Source organism: Chionomys nivalis, chromosome 23 (genome assembly GCF_950005125.1).
Source record: "Chionomys nivalis chromosome 23, mChiNiv1.1, whole genome shotgun sequence".
Taxonomy (NCBI): Eukaryota; Metazoa; Chordata; class Mammalia; order Rodentia; family Cricetidae; genus Chionomys; species Chionomys nivalis.
The window spans coordinates 8,230,072-8,250,292 of record NC_080108.1 but is presented as its reverse complement, the minus strand read 5'-3'; the positions used below and the strand labels follow the sequence as shown (position 1 = coordinate 8,250,292).

At 43.4% G+C, this 20,221-nt stretch overlaps 1 protein-coding gene across 21 annotated transcripts in view; it reads right to left on the bottom strand.

Moving 5' to 3' along the window:
* Dlg2 (discs large MAGUK scaffold protein 2) overlaps window positions 1–20,221 on the bottom strand; it is a 1,644,347-nt gene that overhangs the window by 10,519 nt on the left and 1,613,607 nt on the right. For 13 of the 21 annotated variants that reach the window (XM_057756268.1, XM_057756265.1, XM_057756266.1 and 10 more), the window contains 5 exons: window positions 19,125–19,224; window positions 8,795–8,845; window positions 7,752–7,853; window positions 5,082–5,254; window positions 218–327 (listed from right to left, as the gene is read on the bottom strand). In XM_057756268.1, the coding sequence (XP_057612251.1) occupies window positions 218–327; window positions 5,082–5,254; window positions 7,752–7,853; window positions 8,795–8,845; window positions 19,125–19,224 (536 nt within the window). Of the gene's footprint in view, window positions 1–217; window positions 328–5,081; window positions 5,255–7,751; window positions 7,854–8,794; window positions 8,846–18,310; window positions 18,357–19,124; window positions 19,225–20,221 lie in introns of all 21 variants that reach the window. The other 8 variants (XM_057756269.1, XM_057756267.1, XM_057756285.1 and 5 more) reach the window with 1 other exon arrangement.

Here is a 20,221-nt window from a genome sequence, read left to right as displayed (position 1 = left end):
AAATGAAACAACCAACAAACATAAAATGTACAGGTTAAAGCAATTTGTAGGATCATAAAGAATTACTGGTTCAAAAAGTTTAATAGATATATTAGAAACGGGAAATGCTCAACGATCAGCGCTGGCATTTCCCGCTGTGATCCTCTGTGACAAACTGCTGCGGTCGGCTGTGCACTTGGAGCAGGGAGCTGCATGAGGACTTGGGCCCTCTACTTACATCAGAGGCTCCAGGGACTTGGGCTTTATGAAGATGGCGATGGGATAGAGCTGGGCCACTTGTAACCGTTTAATCGCGTTTCCTGACACGTCAAGTATACAGTGCTTGCCCTGGCAGAAGGGTAAGAAGAACACCAGGTTAGAAATAGCAAGAAAAAAGGCAGTGTCCAGTGAAATAAACTAAAGCATGTTCTAGAGAAAGGTATGAAATGCTGGGTTTCTAAAGACTGAAAAAAAAAAAAACTTCAAAGAGCAAATCTAGGTCTGTGAGGCAGGTATGACTGATTGCATTTTACAAGAGAGAAGACCAAGCACTACTGGCCCCAAATTCACTGGGAGGAAGCCTGAAACCCAGCTCTGGAGCATGGGCAGAGCCATGGTCAGAACTGCTGGTTGGAGCAGCCCTTCTGTCCTCTTATCCTGCATCAGTGTAAAACCTGTAAGGATGGCTATCACAGGAACTCAAGCAATTCCGTACATTTGCTCAGTTCTTATGTGATACATACACGTTGGAAGGCAGACACGGAAGCACTGGCTTCAGTTTTACATTGTCAAATGCTGACTGTGCAGTGCTGTGTAAGCTTGTTTGTTAGCAGATCAAAAGCCCGCCCCTTTACAGCACACTTCACTTGGCTTCCAGAGCACTGGATGCTCAGTGCCGGGAGCTACTTTATAAAATATTTCTGGAAGAGGAGTCATTTGCCACATCTCCTTCTACCTCCTGGAGAGAAGTGGCCTCATTATTCTGAGGCTAGGAGATGTTTACACAAGAAAAAAAAGGCATTTTTATGTAGGTAGAAGCAGTCCTCAATCAAGAATACAGGGAGAGTTCATGTGTGTACAAAATGAAGAGTCCAGTGACCACTCGAATGCTCATGAGACATGCAAGAGGCTTCATGCCTGACCACATAAGTAATAGACTCCAGGTTTGCACTCTGAAGTGCAATGGTTACACATAAGATGTTATGTGTTATTTCCCAGTTAACACAGGCTGCATTTACATGTTCAAAGAGGAAAACAGACCTAGTTTTCCAGATTACTGACTAGAAAGGATCCATATAGCTTGACAGACTCTAGTGGTTTGAAAGAGAAAACTAGACATGTACTACTATGTTATCAGACATTACACTGCCTACTGTTGATATGTTAGTGAAGACAGCGATATAGCTATTAATAGGGGGCAGCAGGGCATTTCCATAGATGCTGACAGTGCACTGACCGAGTCAAGTATACGCTCTCTACCCTCTCCTAACCAAACACCTCTCTCTGTCCTTAGCCATTACTTAACATAAAAGAGAATGAATATGTAGGACTTGTCTTTACGTGAATGGCTTATCTCATTTATGTAATAACCATTCCTTTTGCTGCAGAGGGTATGCTTCCATTCTTTATGCCTGAAAAATACTTAATTGTGGTGATTGTCTACTTACCTCTACCTACCTATCTACTTACCTATCTATTATCATTAGATTTTCTTTATTCACTTGTTACTGACACCTAGGCTGATTCTGTGTCTTAGCTATTATATTACAGACATTGCCACAAGCACCATAGACCTGGAAAAATTCCTTTGATGTGCTCATTTTCCCTTTTGGATCTGTAGCCAGCAGGTAGATATAGTTTTCAAGATTTATTGTTTTTAATTGTGTGTATGCATGTGTGTAGGGTGTGTGCACATCAGTGTAGGTGCTGGCGGGGTCACGGGTGTTGGATCCACTGAAGCTGCAGTTACAGGTGGTTGTGAACATTTGGCGTAGTGCTGGGATCCGAACTCAGGTTCTCCATAAAAGCCAGAAGCGCTCCTAACCATTGGGCCATCTCTCCAGATCCTGGCTTTAGTTTTGAGGTACCCCATCTTGTTCTCTATGAAGGCTGTGCTAAGTTCACATTTTCCCAGCAGAATATCAGAATTTCTGTGACTTTCTAGTCATTTTTACTGGGGTATAGTTAAGTTGGCTTTGATTTGTTTTTCTCATGTATTCACCATTTTTTACATATATTTTGGTCATCTAATGTCTTCTTTTGAGAAGTGTCTGCTCATACCATTTGCCTAGTTAAAACAATTACAATCATTATTTGTCAAGTGTTTAGCATCCCTGGATGTTGGCGACCATCCCTATGTCAGATATCTAGCTGGCCATTATTTCCTCCTATCCTGCGGGTTGTCTCCTTTGTTGATTGTTCCCTTTGTTGTGTACAGTTTGATGTAATCTCACCTACCAGTTTTTAAGGTCCCAGCCAATGGCTTGAAGTTCCCCTGCCATTTTCCCCTAGCAGTTAACGAATCTGTCTGTCTACTCATCTCTACTTATTTATCTACTCACCCATACTCTAAGAGGATGTTTGTATGGAATGAGATGAGGTTAAGTTTTAGAACTCTGCCGGAAGGTACTCAATTTGATCAGTATTCTGTATTAAAGAGAGCATTTTTTGCGTATTTCTGATACCTTTTTTGAGATGTGCTTTGTCTCTCCTTCGCTGGCCCCTCCCCATGTAGTATCTTACTTTACAGCCAGGGTTGTCCTGGAACTTCCCATATATCTTAAATGCTGAAGTTTCAGACATGTCTCACCACTTCTGGCTGTGTCTCTTATTAGGTTTTGTTTTTCTCATTTTTAGTTTCTGCGATGCTAGAAGAAGTTGTGAATACTTCAGTGTTTCCTGGTCTTGTTGTGTTTCCATTTCTCCATTTTTTTTTTTTAAATCTAGTTTTGGGCTATCTCACTGTGTTCCCTTTTAAACTGTAGATTTTTTTTTTTTTGAGGCAGGGTTTCTTTGTGTTGCATTGGCTATCCTAGAATTAGCTCCATAGACCAGGCTAGCCTTGAACTCAGAGATTCACCTGCGTCTGCCTCCCGAGTACTTGGGATTAAAAATATACCAACAGAGTGTGGCTTTACTTTTGGTATCTTGTGTACAGTATTCTGTGGTAAAGATCATATTTTGGTTATACTTATTTCACCGCCCTATAAGCTACCCATTCTTTTATGTCTACATAGGTTTCTTCTGTGCCCTGATACTCCCCTCCCCCTTCTTCTGTGCTTTTTGAAATTTGGATATTTGTTCTTTAATGGCTCTCTAGATCTTTGACACTCTAGCTATTCTTCTTGTTTTATTTGTATATGTTTCGTTTCACTGGGCTGTTTAAAAAAAACCATCTTGCTGTTCATGTAACTTTTATCTATTTGACCTAATTGGCTGTTGAGGCTATCAATTACATTTTTTGTTTGAAATATTAAAAGTTATTTTATGTCTGAGTTTTTGCCTGGTAAGTGAGAGGTGTTTCCTCTGTCACTGGTGTTCTTGCTATCAGTGATCCAGGGTACCACTGGCCGATGAGGCGATGAGGTTCCGAAGCATCTTTCCTCTGAACAGTTGTATGACCCCAGGAACTGCATGGGGAGAGGGGACAGTGGAACTACAGAAACACCCTCTGTGCTTGTCACATCTGGTCCTGCCCTGGAGTGAGGATGAGTGGACATGAATATATCCAGACAAAGTTTTTTTCTTTTTTTTCTTTTTGGTTCCCTATCCCTGTTTGCCGAAGGTCAATGTGACATCATTGCAAAATTTCTCAGGCACCACTCAGTGCCTGCCTTCAGTCCCAGCACTGGCATGAAGCCACACATGATGTAGCCCGTTTCCTAATAAGGACATTATTGTCTTTCTTGCCTATGTCTCCACACCCGTCCCTTACAGTGTAGGTTATTAGTCAAGAGGCTTAGGTCACAGCCACTCTGCTGGGTTAAGCTGACGTCACAAGCCAGCCACCCCCTGATTCAGTAGAGTAGAATGAATGTGGGGTTTCACCAAGGGAAAACGCAAGATTCTCTGACCCCTAGGGGAGTCCAGATCCAGACAGGAGCTCTGTTCTCTGAGTGGCTCCTGAGTCTGGCAAGTTGGATGTCTTCTGGGGAAAAGATGTAAAATCCTTTTCCAAAACAAGGCTACTGTATAGATTCTAGGCTGCTTATCTAAGTGGAATTTCCCTGTAGTAGCGTTGCCAGCGTCTACACTGCAAGGGTTTGCTGAGAAGCTCCTTGTAATGCTCAGAGGAGACACCTCCGCCCCTGGCTTCGGAGATGCTGTTGCCAAGATCTTTTGTTTCTGCTTCAAGCTACTATCTTAGGTCCGTGAATGCATGGCTCTCCTTTCTTTCTGATTGCCAGTTTTCTCTTACCTTATTCACCTTAAAATGGAACAATCTACCTGTTACTTTGGGTCTCTGTGGAGGAGTACAGTTGCTTAATTCATCAGTATATCAACAGGGGATTAACATCAAAAGGAGGGATCACACTGAGCCAAACAGACAACTGTTTTCCTCCTACAGATTATCCACATGTCTTTATATGTAAAGTGGTTTTCTACCTATTCTCCCTTCAATAGTTACCTCTTTTCCATGCTTTTGATATTGTCAGGAACAGGAAGAAGGGAACTTCAGCATCAATGCCCATTCTAAGCCAAGAAATATCCAGCAGCAACAGGCTGGACCATTCTCCCATGAATCTCCCTTCCACCTTGAGAATGTTAAGCTTTCAGAGAGAAAAACTCAGAGTAACCAGGCAACTAAGGGTAGCAAAGCTCCCTTAAAAAGTTCAGCCTTATTAACCTAGGTCGAGACAGTGAACCAAGAACAAACCAAGTCCCCATGCACCACATGCTGTGAACTGTCTGGGCTAATGGGTCTCCTCCCTTCCCTCTATCTACAAGGCAGTCAGAAAGCAATGGCATTGCTTTAAGGCAATTCTCTCCATGGATATTAGTTTGCAATCAGGAAAGAGCAAAAGAGCAATGAGCAGAAAAGTTTGCTACCAGAATCTTCTTCAGAGAGTCTCAAGAGGACCGGCAGACGCAGGCAGACCTACCCTTTCTGCTACAAATCTCACAGACTGCACGCTGGTTCCATATAAATTGTCATTGTACTGGCCAGCTTCGATAAATTTGTGCTCTTGGATGTCCTTCTCCATTTGTTCTCGAGAAATGACAAAATGGTAGTCTCTGCCATCAACTTCGTAGTCACGCTTTGGCCTCGTAGTATCTTTGTAAAAGAAGAAACAGCGAGAATAAGATGCATTTATAATTATGAACTTCTCTGAGAGTTTCCCCACTATTCCTTTAGCACAGATGGAGATGGGTCATGTGTAATAAGATGGGCCATGGCACAGTAATGAATGCCAGTCTTACCACCCCATATAAGTAAGGATAAAACAGGACAAAACACAAGAAATAACTTGTTTCAGGTATCAGACAATAGACAGGGAACAGCTGTAATAAGGGATGAGAAACCTGTGAGGGAAAAATCTGTATTTATCCTGCCTTTCTGCCTTGATACTGAGGCCACTCAGTGTTAGAAGATACTACGGCTCACAGAAAATTGGGCGTTGGGGTGGTAGAAAAAGCCACACACCTAGCCACACCTGGAAGGCTCCTCTGGGCTGACTTGAGGCCTGCTTTTAAATCAAGTTACACACAACAAGCTGACCTGTCAGTACATTATTGGCTGTATAAGAATGTATAAAGGAAGATAACAGAATCCAGACTCTCAACAATACAGCATGGCACCCCAGTTTGAGCCTGCATACGTGCACTTCTAGCACCCAGAATTCAATGGTAGAAAGGTCATAAGTTCTAGGCCAGTCAGAACTACATAGCGAGACCCTGTCCCCACATAACCACTGCCTCAAAATATATAGCACTACAACACGTAGAACAAAATAGATTATGAAGAAGTAAATCATAAAGATGGGAGAAAATGTGCCATGAGAATTAGGGGGAAAGATGGGCATACAGTTATGAATAGGTTTAGGTATTTAAAATTATATATAGTAAGAGAAAAATAGTTCCAGGACTGAAAGTCAGCAAATACAACAATGTTATGTCAATGCTTTATTAAGATGACAAAAGAAAAATGATCTAGCTATACAACTTTAAATAGTTGACCTGCATCCAATCTTGGAATCACTTTAAAAAACATTTAGTCTTAAAATTGATCAAAAGTCAAGATAAATGTATCCCCAAATATATTGATTATAGTAATTTATGACACAAAATTACATTTTATTATAAACCATAGTATTGTAAAGGAGAAATCAAAAATATCTATAAACTTTTTTGTGAATATAGTTATTTTAAATTGTTCTATAACAACTTAGATTTAAAGATAAGTACATGAAAAATGTATTGGAGGAAGAATGATTTTGTTTCTGGTTATTAAGTGGCATTCTATATACTTCTCGATTCTTTGGCTACTTATTTTTTTTTTTTAAATTTTCCAAATCCTGTAGAATCAGTTTGTACTTATTCCCATAGAGTAGTGCTAGCCATGAAAAAAGAGAAAGGGGAGTGTGTGCGGGGGGAGCGAGAGAGGGGGAGGGGCAAGTGCAATTATATTTAAGGTTCTGATTTCCTTCTCTCAGATGTCAGATGCTGAAAGCAAACCAGGCTTTCCTTTGCCCCTTCCCACCTAAGACATTCTTAGGAGCTGTCCTGCCTCTTTCCAGAGTCCCTTCTGGGAACCTTCTCTTGAGGTCCAGCAATCTCCCCCACCCTCCTTTTGTCTGTGAGCTGTATACAAGTAATTTCTTCTTTTCTTATGACCCTAGAATGAATCCGTATACTGAAATGTTTGAGATATTTGAAATTATAAATCTAAAACAATAGCAGCAGCAGCAGCAATAACAAAAAGCTCCATAGAGGCTCTTCCATCTGATCCCAACAAATAGCTCCTCTCTATCTAATAATGCAGACTGCCCGGTGGCCCCGTCTCTATGCACAGGCCATTTTTGTGTGAGAGGGAAGGCAGAGAGGTGTGGTGTAGTGGTGTTTGAGAAAGGTAAGACAGACTGGTTATTAATGAGGGACTTGGAAATCTAGTTGTCTATAATCTCAAAGTTTGAAATCTATAGTGGCCTACAGGATAGAGAACACACACACACACACACTCTTCTGATAACCCAGAACTACTTGGCTTGAGTATTGACACACTGGACTAAGTTATCCAGAGTTGATTTCAATGTGAGGTTGTGCTTCTGATTGTCCCTGGTCTATGGATAAAGATGCTATAGCGGTGGTTTTATGAACCTAGAAGATCCCACTGAAACTTATAAATGGCAGGCATGTTGTCTCAAGTGCTCAGGGAGGTTCCAGAAGGTCTTGCTAACTTCTGGAGATTAAGGTCAGTCCTTAACAATAGAAAACAATGTGTGGGCTGGGCGGTCGTGGCGCACGCCTTTAATCCCAACACTGCGGAGGCAGGCGGATCTCTGTGAGTTCGAGGCCAGCCTGGTCTACAAGAGCTAGTTCCAGGACAGGCACCAAAAACTACAGAGAAACCCTGTCTCAAAAATCCAAAAAAGAAAAAAAAAAGAGAGAGAGAGAGAAAAAAAAAAATGTGTGGCAACCCAGATCAGAAGGGTTAGGCAGATGCCCTAAGTCGGGTGCTCAGATAACAGGTACCTGATGATGTTTGCCTCACACCAGAGACTCTTCATTGAGGAGCCAAATGTGGGCCCAGAGAAAAGAAAAGTGATACTTACGGGGCACGCAGGAGCCAAATTTATCAGGAAATTCAGATATCAAGTCATCATTGATTCGATCCTTCATGGGGCCCAGGATAATCACTGGCCGGGTGTAGCTGACTGAGGACAGGAAGGGAAGATGATATTGAGGGTGACTTCAAACCCCGAAGTTCAGATGCAGCCCCGCACCTCCACAGAGGTGATTCTTCAAACCCCGCAGTGTGGATGCAGCCCCGCACCTCTGCAGAGGTGATTCTTCAGGGCAAAGTCCCAGCAGCTAAGAAGTGCTAAGGCCTTCCTTCACTTGGGGTTAAATGACCCACAAAACCGTCATGCAGAAATGGCTGATGTTTAGCTCTCAGGATATTTTGGCTTTACTGCTTTCTGGAATTTGCTAATGGAGAATAGAACAGCTGTAGTAACTACCAAGGAAATGGAGGTGGAACTTTGTGTCTTCTCTCAGGCTTTACCTCCCTATGTCAAAACCTGGATTTAGGGAGCCCGGGAGGGGGAAAGAAACCAACTAGCTTTTTGGTCATTGTTTAAAGGCATCGTTAGCAGCAGTGACACCTCATGCATCTGTACTTCCTTTTCTCAGAGGACACTATCTGTCCTCTGGTGGGGGCTTCCTGATTCCTAAGTGCTTTAGTACGTATCTGAGTCTCTGTGGTGCAACTCCCCATCTGATGCTTCAGTTTTCTTGGCCACATCTCTGTCAGCCACCATCAGCCTCTGAAGAAACGTCCTCAGAAGCTCTGACCCCTGGAGCAGTTGCAGGGGTCCAGCCTCTGAGGTCTGCTAGGAAGTCCTTTTCAAAACTGGACTTAGCGTCAGCTTTCCTGAGGCTGTTCTGCATCAGCCCTCCGACTCAGGTTCCTGAGTAAGCCACCATCGCCCAGCTGACAGGTGCCTTCTCAGTGAGGCTACGCCTCTCAAGGACTGTTCTGTCCCCCTGGGAGCTGTTACTGTGCCCTGATCTGGGGCAACTGAGTATTAAGCTGAGTTTGGTGTCATCTGTCATAGCTTGGGAATCAGGAAGTTGGGCTTGCCTGGGAACTTACTTTCCTGCCTTGTGACAGGTTCATAGGAGAGAATGAGATCTTCTTGTCCTCCTGAGAAGAAAGAAAAAAAAAAGGAAAATTACAGTTATCAAACAACCAGCCACACTCGATAGCCATGGTTGAGGGTTAATTTTCCTTATGCTCACTCCTTGAACCATTCAACATCCTTCATCCTCATAAAGCTCTAGCATCTGGTTATCGCAGTCATCGGGAGTCTGTCGATGGTTAGATTCAGACTGAGGACATCGGGGTTATGGTCATAGGGCAGAGCACATGTTTAGCATGCGGGAATCCCTGCCTTCAAACCCTGGTCCCCACTCCAAGTTGAGATGTATGCCCTAGGCTATCGGTTATGATGGATGCTAACTCCTGCCGTGAAGCTTCAGAATGAGAACTAAGAGGAGCAACGTTGTAAAGATGCCAGCATCACCAGCAGCGTTTGCTGCATGGCCTTTGCTTCTGGGTGGGCCGTGAAGCTATGGTCTGCTGTGGAGCCTAAGTTCAGTGTTGGCAATCAGTTTTAGATGAAGTTTATATGCTGGATCAAATGAGTGGTCTTTGGTCTTGGGTCAGCTGCAGATCCCAAAGGGTCTGCTCCTATATCTGCATTGGGTTTAGTGTTGTTCAGCATTTGGTATGAGACTAGGTTAGGGCTGTTGAAAACAGATCAGTGTCTTCTAGAGGGGACATTTGAGGAGGAATGGGGAGTGTGGTCTTTTCCAAGACCAAATGACAGCGAACCTCATTGCTCTATACTCTACTCTACTCTACTCTACTCTACTCTACTCTACCATACTATACTCTACCATACTATACTATACTATACTATACTATACTATACTATACTATACTATACTACACTACACTACACTACACTACACTACACCACACCACACCACACCACACCACACCACACCACACCACACCATACCATACCATACCATACCATACCATACTATACTCTATGGACTGTCCATCCCAAACAGACTTAGTATGCAATACCAGTTTCTCTTTCATAGCTCCAGTCAGAGGAAAGCGAGCTCTTTACATCAAAGGCGTAACTACACAATGGTTTCAACAACTGCCCTTGATTCCAGAAGTTCTTTGATGTTTGTAATCGCAGGGCATAGTGGCCTTCTATGGAGCCTTGGTAGTGGTGCAGGGCAAAGATGTGCTTTTTGTACATTTTTAAGGGTAAGCAATGGCTGCCAACTGAAGTCACGCCTGCCATCTACCCCCAAGGGGACTTGCGTTGGTCCTGGCACTGTGAGGCCACACTGTATCCTGAAGGCACAACGAGACTTGGTATCTCTCCTCAATGGCACCTGTCCAGAGATGCCCTAGAAGTGCTCAGGAGGTATCCACATGTGTCAGAAGGGTACTGGTATGGGTGATGCAGAATTTTATATATGGAGGGAAAGAATGATTCTTTGTGGATAAATTAAACTACACAAAGCCAGTGTTTAGATAAAAACAAGTGACTGCTGCTACAGCTCGGTCATCTGATCTGAAGACACCAGGAGATAGGTCGGTGCCACTCAGACAACTGTGGAGAGAGAGTTTGCGGGACAGTTGCATAGCTCACCGGTGCCAGCAATGCTAGACTCTGACTTCATAGGGAAGGCTTGGAAAAATAATATGAAAGGAGAATCCTGATAGCCAGGCAAAGCTTCCGGTGTCAGGGGCCGAACGTCGGAGGCTGCCCGTTACACCAGCCATTCCATGAAGATAAACGTGCAGCTCCACCCGCCACTGTGACTTGGGGTCATAAGAGGTCAGAGGACTCACAGCGAGATTGGCATTGTGAAAAAAGGTCCTACTCGGCGTGACTGTGAGTGGGATCGTTTCACGCTGGGAAATGCAGTTTCCTCAATAAATATAACACACCATGCTTCTATTTGAATCTCTTCCAGTCGTCTTGCAGGTCACCCCAAAGGGATCTTCTGAATGCAAATCTTGAGCAAGACATCTGGTGTCGGTCTGCATCATTTGTGCTTCTGAAAACCAGCACAAGCCCAGCTTTGATGGGAGAATTGCTTGTCCACTGCTTTTTGGGATGTTTCTTACAGAAAGAACTGGCTTTCTTTCAGAGCAGCAGTACTGGCAGGGAGTAATGGGCACTCCCTACACATGCCAATCCTCATGGCCCTGTGCATGCATAGGAAGTTGGTGGAGAAGCCGTCCAAGTTGGGGCTATGTAAGAGCAATGTATTCAATATCTTATGCCACTTTTCATGCTTAAGTTAAAAAAAAAAAGGCCCAATGAGTAGTGGAAAAGAGAGACAGACTGGAAAGGGAAAATTCCATAGCAATAGAGAGAGAAAAATCCATGTCTTTATGTCATTCTTCAGGATACAAAGAGCTTTCCTTTCCTAACCACTGGCTTCTTGCTTTCATAGAATTTTTTGGGTAGTTGGTACTCTGGTGACCCATTTGATAGATGGAGAAGCTGAGGTTTGGAGAATTTGACGAGGCTCATTTGCTCAGCTAGTAAGTAGTAAAGCCAAGATCTAAGTCCACACTTGCTTTTCTCTGTGGAGTCTTTCGTACTACCTCAGGAGGGCGAGAGATGTCAGCTTCTCTGTGGGAATCATACAGCTTGTGGTGAACAATGGCTGTGGGTCTGAAGAGGACAGGGTGGCCGGGAGGCCAGAAGAAGCCCATCCGTCAGCACCAGCATTTCCATCTTCTCTCGCGCCCTGTTGATAGATCTTTTCCGTAGTCACCCTTAGAAGTTATTTTTCTTTTCGTTTGTCAAGGAGTTTGACATTCAGAGTAACAGCTGGCAAAAGGTACAAACTCTTCTCAGTCTTGTTTTGGCAACTTTGTGGCTGGCAGTGGGCAAGCAGCACACACTGTGGGGTTTGCAGCTGCCAGACATCTGGCAGAGCTGCTTTCTAACAGACTGGGCACAACACGGGGTTTGTGCGTCAGGAACCAGTCACAGTGAGATGTGGTTAGCGCGAGACCCCAATGTGCCTTCGGGGGGAAAAAAAAACAGAAGAGAGAGGAGGGGAGTGGGGGTCTGTTCTAGTCATGTTCTATTTAATGGTTTAAATTTACTTCCTAGTGCTCGCGCCTGGTGGCTTCGCAGAGTCAGAGAACGTTAGTGTCAGGACAGGTTGGGCGACGTGCTTCCTAGAGGGCACCTCTGCGGCACATGGTGGTCCTCTTTCTGTGCCCTCAGAGGGAGTCCACAGCACTGAAGGGCCGTCTTAAGCTTTCCCTCTTTTATTAGTCTTGATGCTTTGCCTGTGTGCATGTCTGTGCATCCTTGACTCTTGGTGCCTGTGGAGTGCAGAAGAGGGTGTTGGATTCTCTTGGAACTGAAGTTATGGGCAGCTGTAACTCATGTCTTCCCGAAGAATAGCCATGTTCTTAACTGCTGAGCCATCTCTTCAGCTCCTCCAAACAGTTCTTCAAACAACTATTTTCAATTGATTATGCTTGACATTTGATTTCAATCTATTTGTTAGCTCGGTGTCTCCACAGGATAGTCAGAAGATTAAATTACTTAACCACCAGAAAGCCCTTGAAATTGGGCTTAGTATATAGCTAACACTATAAGCGCCATGTTAGTCTTTTCAACTTTCCTGGGATTTTTTTTTTTCCAGGATGGGGTTTCACTGTGTAGCTCTGGCTGTCCTGGAAGTCACTCTGTAGTTCAGATTAACTTTTAGTTCACAAAGATCTGCTTGTTTCTGCCTCCTGAATGCTGATTAACCACCTCCCAGCTAGTTTTAGTCTTAATAATCTGATTAGTGGTACAGAATGGTTACCGAGTACCAGATTAAACAGCAGGACACTGGGGTTATGAACCACATGGTGGAGTAAAGGGTCCATGAGAGCCAGAAGCACAAGGTCTTATTGCAACTTCGGGGCTATCACTTATCAGTGAGGTACACAACTCTGGCTGCCCTGCTATGCAAACTAGGCTCTCAAGACAAGACCTACCTAATAACAGAGTTATTGCAGAAGTTAAAGAGATAATAAAAATGAGAGAACTAAATGCAGCCATGGACAATACTTGTGAAAAGTGGAGTGGGGAAGAGTAGGGGAGTCCCAGCACCAACTCTCTTAGGAGAGTCTTAGATCTCCTCCTCTCAGAGATTGCACTCAGAATTTCCTTCAAGATTTTTGTTTGGAAAATCCTAATTTAAATGGTGAATACCGGTGGGCAAGAAGGAAATTGTCAACTCCCACATAACAACCATTATGTGAAAAGAGCTTGATGGAGCTTTGAGACAGTTGGTCATCAGCTGTGGGGGTCTGACTGGCCCTGTTAATACCTGTTTGGTATGTATTGCCTCCCAACACAAGGACAACTGGAAGGTATATACAGAAGGGCCAAAACCATGGAGCCTTAACTTTACCACTTTCTTGGTGGAAGCAATATGGAACTAACAGTTAAGGTTTTGAAGTGGTATTTTGTATAATTAGGCAATATGCCTGTTAATTAATTACATATTAGATGCTACTCAATATAGTTGGACTTGAAAAAAAATATCCTGCAATACTTAATTTGGTGTAGCAGATGTCTGAGTTGTGTTTCAAAGTGGAGGCCTATAGGCATGCATGTGCAAGGCTGCGTGTCCCCAGAAGGGGGCGTGAATGGTGCTCTGTGCACTGTGCAGCCCAGTAGCCTCAGACTGCTTTGCATCCTCCACGTTTTATAAAGCCACCTCGGCTCTAGACTGAACAGGCAATGTTTTCACAGTGACAAAGAGGAGTCTTTCCGTATTTGTTTGTACTGCCATTCATGAGATTAAGATTGGTCTTAATCATAGCAAAAGCCAGAAATCCACTAGAAAAAAAAAAGTATTTTAATATCAAAATTGCCTCTCTCTGGAACACATGTCTGGGCCATGCCCCTCACGGAAAGTTCTTTTCTCCCCTTTGACATGAGCTCTTCTTTCCAAACCTTAGTGCACAGGTCACTTCCTATCTGGAAGGAGCATGGATGCACCTGCTCTCCTGGAGTCAGACTTTATCCTGCTCCCTACAGCTCCTGTTGATTTATTAAGATTTCCTTCCCAGTACATGTATAGTGAGACCCAGGCTTGATCAATTCTTGTACTGGGTTTTATAGCACCGAGAAATGGGACCGTGCACGTAGAAGCCGCCAAATGAATCAGCTAATGCTCCTCCTAGCTTTGGAGGAAATCCTGGCATGCCTGGCCCTCTATAATCTGAGACCCCAAACATAAGAGTATACTCCACATCTGCATCACTGCCATCATGGCTTCAGCTCCAACTCTCTGCCGTCTCATAGGTAACTTGTGGCATAAGCAATTGCTTCCTTATTCCCTCAAATATTGGTGTGCAGCTACTATTTGGAAGGGGGAGATTGGTGTCATCCCAGGGCATCATCCCAATGGCTCAAAGATGAGGCCTAAATTCTATGACTTAGGTTCTGGAAAAAATACTCCAAATATGTAATTTCCAAAGAAGGTAGTATATCCCATAAAGAGGGCTGAAGAATAAGGGGTGCCGTATTCTTTTTCTATGGCTCTGTCTACTGGATGGGAGCGCAAAGCCTTGAGAACTAGAGAAATTAGTGTCTGTGGTTTTCATGAAACCAAACAGGTACATCACATTCCTCCTCGTGGAAGATCGAGGGTGCCTCACGGAGTCAGAAAGACAAGCTTTGACCCCTCCTTCTTAACTTTTCTGAATTGAAAATCACTGGCAATTTTTTCCTCCCTCTCCTACCATTGGGTTAAGAGAAGGAAGAAAACAACCACATTGAACATAACAACTCTGAATCCTTCCATCAGTGAGACTCGATAGGATCCATCAATTTGACAATTACGCAACTTTAACATTCTGCCTGGGCATCTTACCACAATTTTGTCAGTCTATCTTTGGTCTGTGTCACATTTCTTTTCTGGTCCTCACCATGACCTGACACTCTTCTGTCTCGTGTGTGTGTGTTCTACTGGTCAATAGTTTGCTTCTTCAAAACCCCACTCGAGGCTACTCTTACTAATCGGTACTCTGCCTCAAAAGCAACCATTTTTATAAAGCACCATACTTTAATGGGGTAGGGCAGGGATGCCCCAAACAATTTTACTTTTCAATTAATTTTCAAGCAAAAGACAATACCAATTTTTGCGTTGATATTCATTTCTGTGGGTCCTGTACTGGCCAGGCAGCTTTCTGATGCCTTTTAACAATTGCTTTTGGGGAACCCATTTTATTAAGGAGTGCAAATCAATATTAAAGATACTATAAAAAACCCAGAAGTAATAGGTACCTAGATTAGTCACCAAAGACCAGGAAGTAGGCAGCAAGAAGCCATGAGGGCTGAATAGAAGGACGTGCTTATTGTCTGGTAAATATTTCCATACACTAAGCAAATGGCTTGAGGTGACGAAAGAGACCATTTTTCAGTAGTTACCTACCTTTCCAGTTATGATTTGTGACCTAAAATGTTTTGGAAAACCTTTCAGCATTAGATGAAGAGAGTTCCATCAATTTCCCAGCCATCCCCCAAATAAGGTGAGACGCATAGGTGTGCTATGTGTCTCAAAATCTTAATCAAGGAGGAAGTGGTACAACAGACTGATGGGGAAGCTCAGCCAATCACATTTGGCTAGGGCGTGGCCCCAGGGAAGAAGGAAGGGGATCCAGGTACCCGCCAGCCAACAGACACCCCATCTGAAGGAGCACTGTAAGAAATGCTGCTGCTCCAGGGGCAGGAGGGAAAAGGCAAAATGCGGAGGAGAATAGAATCATGACCTTCTCCCTTCCTCCACGGTGGTTAAATTGATTTGGGGAATAGAAAGTCAAAATCCTCCATTATGGGGTCACAACCAGCTGAGGTTCGAATCGGGCTTAGAAAACTCTGGCCCTGCGTGCACAAATCATGATAGGTTCCCCTGCTGGCCCCCGTGTCATTTGTGTCTTTCCACATCAAATGCTGATTTCGTTTCAAGCCATTTGCTTTGGAGCAGGGTGACAATAAGAGGCAGCTGGAGAAAAGAGCCTGAAATAACGACCACAGGCAACGGGGCCACTGCAAAGGAAAGAACCACAAGCCCAAGCAGTAACTTACGGCAGCTACTTTCGCTATCGCTGGCATTAGAGGAGACGTGTTCTGCAAGGACAGCACAGCAAATTAAAGAAGGGTCAAGCGTCAGAGAGCAGCCAGCACCGAAAGGACACACCCATGCAAAGCTACTGGAAACGTGAGCGGAGGGGCAGTGAGAGGCTGCAGAAGAACCGCACTGAGAGAACCCAGATCAGACAAAGATGAAAACTTTATGGCCACTTTGCACAATACTGCCGTCTCTTCCTCCCGGCAAATGAGGAAAGTACCTTTAATTATTAACCAGCAAACAATGGCAACCCAGGTAAAATTCTTTCTATAAGTGACGTATCTATTGAGCTCTGGTCTCCCAGAAGTTGTGGAGGACAGTGTGTGCCCACTGTTGGGCAGGCGCTTTTCTGTATCTATTTCAGTCCTTAGTTATTTTGAAGGAAGACTGTGTTTGCCAACTGCTCCCTGGAGTCCCCCTGATTTTTCCATTTAAACACTTTGCAAGCAAATCCTCAGGTGTAAAAGGGATTTTTGAAGCTCTCTCCTGCTTCAGTGAGTAGAGAATACAGGAGGAAATAGTCCCTGAGAAATGGTTCACGGCTTAGTTTCTATTCTACGAGAACAGAGCGGGCAGAAGACAAATGGCCTGCTACCCAGTGCACGATCAGGCATGAATTATGTCTCGCCCAACAGCGGAGATACGTGTGCTGTTCAGTTGATGAGCTGATCATGTATAACTTATCAGCTGCTTCACGTGCCACCACACTAAGAGGAAATATGCGGCTACTTGGCTTTCAGCTGTTTGATAATACTTAAGAGAGAGAAAAGGAAGCTACATTCTACTCTAAAAGCAAAAATAAATGCTTTGACTTTTTTTTTTTTTTTTTTTGGTCTGCTGAGGGGATTGGTTCTATAGCATAAAACTAATGAAAACCAAAGCAAATGCTGATTTCAAACCATTCCTCTCTGTGTGGCTTCATGGCCAGAATTGTGCTGTCAATATGGGCACACATCTATCTAACCAGTACAAGGACTCATGGAGACATCCCTGCTTCATAGTGCCTCGTGGATGTTCCTATCTTGTCTCCTTTGACACGATGATGTGAGGACTCCCTGATGTGTTTTTTCATAAATTTAATCTGTCCAGTTTTCACAGAATAAGCAAACATCTGGACACTCTAGATCCAACAGGGCATTACATACTTTTTAATGATGCTTCATATTAGTGATATGCTAAAACAATCACTTTCCTTTTCCAAATTGAAAGTGTATAAATTCCCCCAGAAGGTGTGTGGCGCCTTCCAGATGATGCTGGAATCAGTGGTTAAATTTCACACCACACCGTACATCATCTTTTAAAGATAAAGTTTTCATCTTTAAGGCGAGTGGCCCTTGACCAGATTTTGTTTTCTCCAGTCTAAAACAGACTGCTGGGACTCTAAACTCGAACCCTGGAAGACAGGCATCACCACACACGGAGGCTTATATGAAGTCCAACTCAATGGTGTTTTGCTTTATAGAATGAAATGAACAACTGAAAGTATCTCTGTAGCTATTACACTAAAACAAACACAACAAAATTGAATATGTGATACATTTGCAAACGATACGACATTCTGTTATTTCATTGATTCTTCTAGAGTGGGATTAGGATTAAAGAGTAAAATCATAGCGTAGGATTTTCAGACATAGATCCTTGTTTTTAATTGCTGAGTGCAATAAGACATAGACCAAAGATATGAATAAGTAGAAAAAAAAGTAAAGGTTTAATATATCTTATTTTTCATTCTGCACTACAAGTTGAAGCCCTGACAACCTTATGCAGCTGGTAAGTCAGATAGGCAAAGGTATTAATATTTATCTAAAACTATCAAACGGTTCAAGCAGGACCACTGCAAGTCAGAGAAAAAAGATCAAAGTTAATAACAAAGAATTTAAAGCTCAGATGTCTTAATATTTACTTTTCGAGAATGCATGTTGCTTTTGATTACAAAACAGCTCCTTTATTAACAGCAAAATATAGGTCAATTATAGAATCGGGCAAGGTTATATAGCTTTCCATGTTGAAAAGGCAGAAGAAAGAACATAAAGAATATTTCTACTTTGCCATTGTAGAACACTTCGCTCACCCTTTCTTTGCAACATGGTCTTTTGCTCCCTGAGAGGAAGTTGGTGGCTGAGCAAATGATGCCCTGATGGGCATGCAGACCATGTTGGCCATCGTCACCCGGCCAGAAAGGGGGAGGTGTTGCCCACAGCAGGAGTTAGACTGCCTGACACACTTGGCTTTTAAATGCTGACATGCAGAACAAAATGACTGAAAATTATTCCGTAGGAGCATTCACAGCTAGGTAACAAATCAAACTCGTATCGTGTGCATGCTAGGAATGAAAGGCCCTCAAGAAAAGGAACAAAAGCCAAACTCAAAAGGAAAGGAAAAGAAAAGTTAACAGTGACCATTCCTGGAAACTTACTCAGAGTCTTTGTTCCATAACCGTCGTCACCTAATCCGGGGATGTCCTGCATGGAAGTCCCCAGAGAGAGCAATGAGAGAGGAAGAACAGCCACGGAAGAGGAAGGTAGAAGTCAGTGGAGTTGACATGGATACTACCATGACAGACCGTGTTGCCCAGGCAATCTGGATCCCACTTGCTTTTCTTTTGAAATAACCTTCACCCCAAACTCCCTGAGCTGCGTTATAAAGGGAAAATTTTGATTTGTAAATCAATTCAAAAGGTTGAAGCCAGAGATTGTGGGGAAATTAAAATGATCAGTGATTGTATTTTTTTTTTCTACTGTCAAAGGAAGTCCCCACTCCAAGGTTCATGACAAATTCTGTATCCACCACTCCAAGCTCTCTTCTCGGCAGGTATTTAATGGCTTCCTGGAGAGCAAGAGTGATCCACTGTGCCAATACTCAGTGAAAGTCATTGAATTACTTCTGTCAAGCTGGCATCCAAGACAAAATACATATCTGGCGATGTAATCCAATATGTCTGAACAGAATTTTTTTTTTTTCCTCAAGCCTTAGGGACTTGCATGATCAAACCCAATCTACTCCTGGTCACAGAGAGATGCTGGTTGGACCTGAAGCCCCAGCTTTGTCAAGACCCGTTCTAGCATTGTCTGTAAAACACAGCCCAGGAAGGGAAGGATCCAGACTGCAGTCAAACACCGGTCACAGTAGTAAAACCTGCCCTGCCTGCCTGCCGTGTAGTTTGCCTTGGTGTGTCGTGGGACAGCCTGTCATGAGTGTTGCATGTGACATTATCTTCAGAATCTACTTACGTTCAGGATCACTGGTTTCCTGCTCACTCTGCTCCTTGTTCTTGTAGAATGGGAATTTTCGTGAAAAGATGAAGCTCTTTTTACGCTTGTCATTGAATGACTGTGAAGGAGAAAAGGCACGGGGCAAAAACAGGGGATGTCTAATTGTTGTCACGCTCATGCTGACAGAACAACTAGTTTGTAAAAGCGCAGGGAGCTGTAGTGAAGCAAGCGGACACGCAACGGAGGTGCCGGAGGGGGCGAAAGGCAGACTCCGTTTCCAAGCAGTACCAGCTCTTGTTAATGGCGCCTTGGGAAAAGGGCTTGACAGTCAGAACACCCTTCCAGATAAATGGTGGCAGAGGGGAGTCTCAAGGGGAGAGGCAGACTATCCTGGTTCTACAGCTTGCCCGTCCCCTTTGATAAGTAACTGGATCTCTCTGACCGTCTGAATCTTCATCTCAAATCAACACACCTCTTAGGTGCTGAGATCACACGAGGCGATACTCGCCCAGAACGCCATACAGTTCTCATGTTATCACTGTCAGGTACAAAATGACTATGAAAAAAGTCGTTTTTCCCCCTCATTATCTAGCTGTCTTAAAACTGAATTCATATTAGTTCAGCTTGGATTTAATTAAAGCTGCACAAGGAAGCAAGTGGATTTATGATACATAATAATTATAGTGTAGCATTTTAATTCAGAAGGTAATTTAGCTTCACACCCTCGTTAGTGACTAGCTTGAGAAGCAGAGGTTGAGTCCAATGCAGGTAACACAGATTGAGCTGGTGATAGCCCCAAGAGCCGGGCTCAACCAGAAGCTGCTAATGTGGTATTCACTTGGTAATTGTCCAAGCACGGGAGAAAGTGACAATCACCTGTCTACATTTTGGTAAAGGGAAAAAATTAGGATAAATACAATTTAAAGTACAAGCTACCTATTAGTTCAAATGGGGCTCGATTAAAAGTTTTATATATTTATGTATATATAAAAATTTTAAAATGCAATCACTTCAGTGATTAGCACTTGCTTGTTGAGTAGATTTTAAAAGACAATTCAATTTATTGCATGGTGGCTGTTGTTACACAAATGCTTTGTGGGTTGTTCTTGGTGACA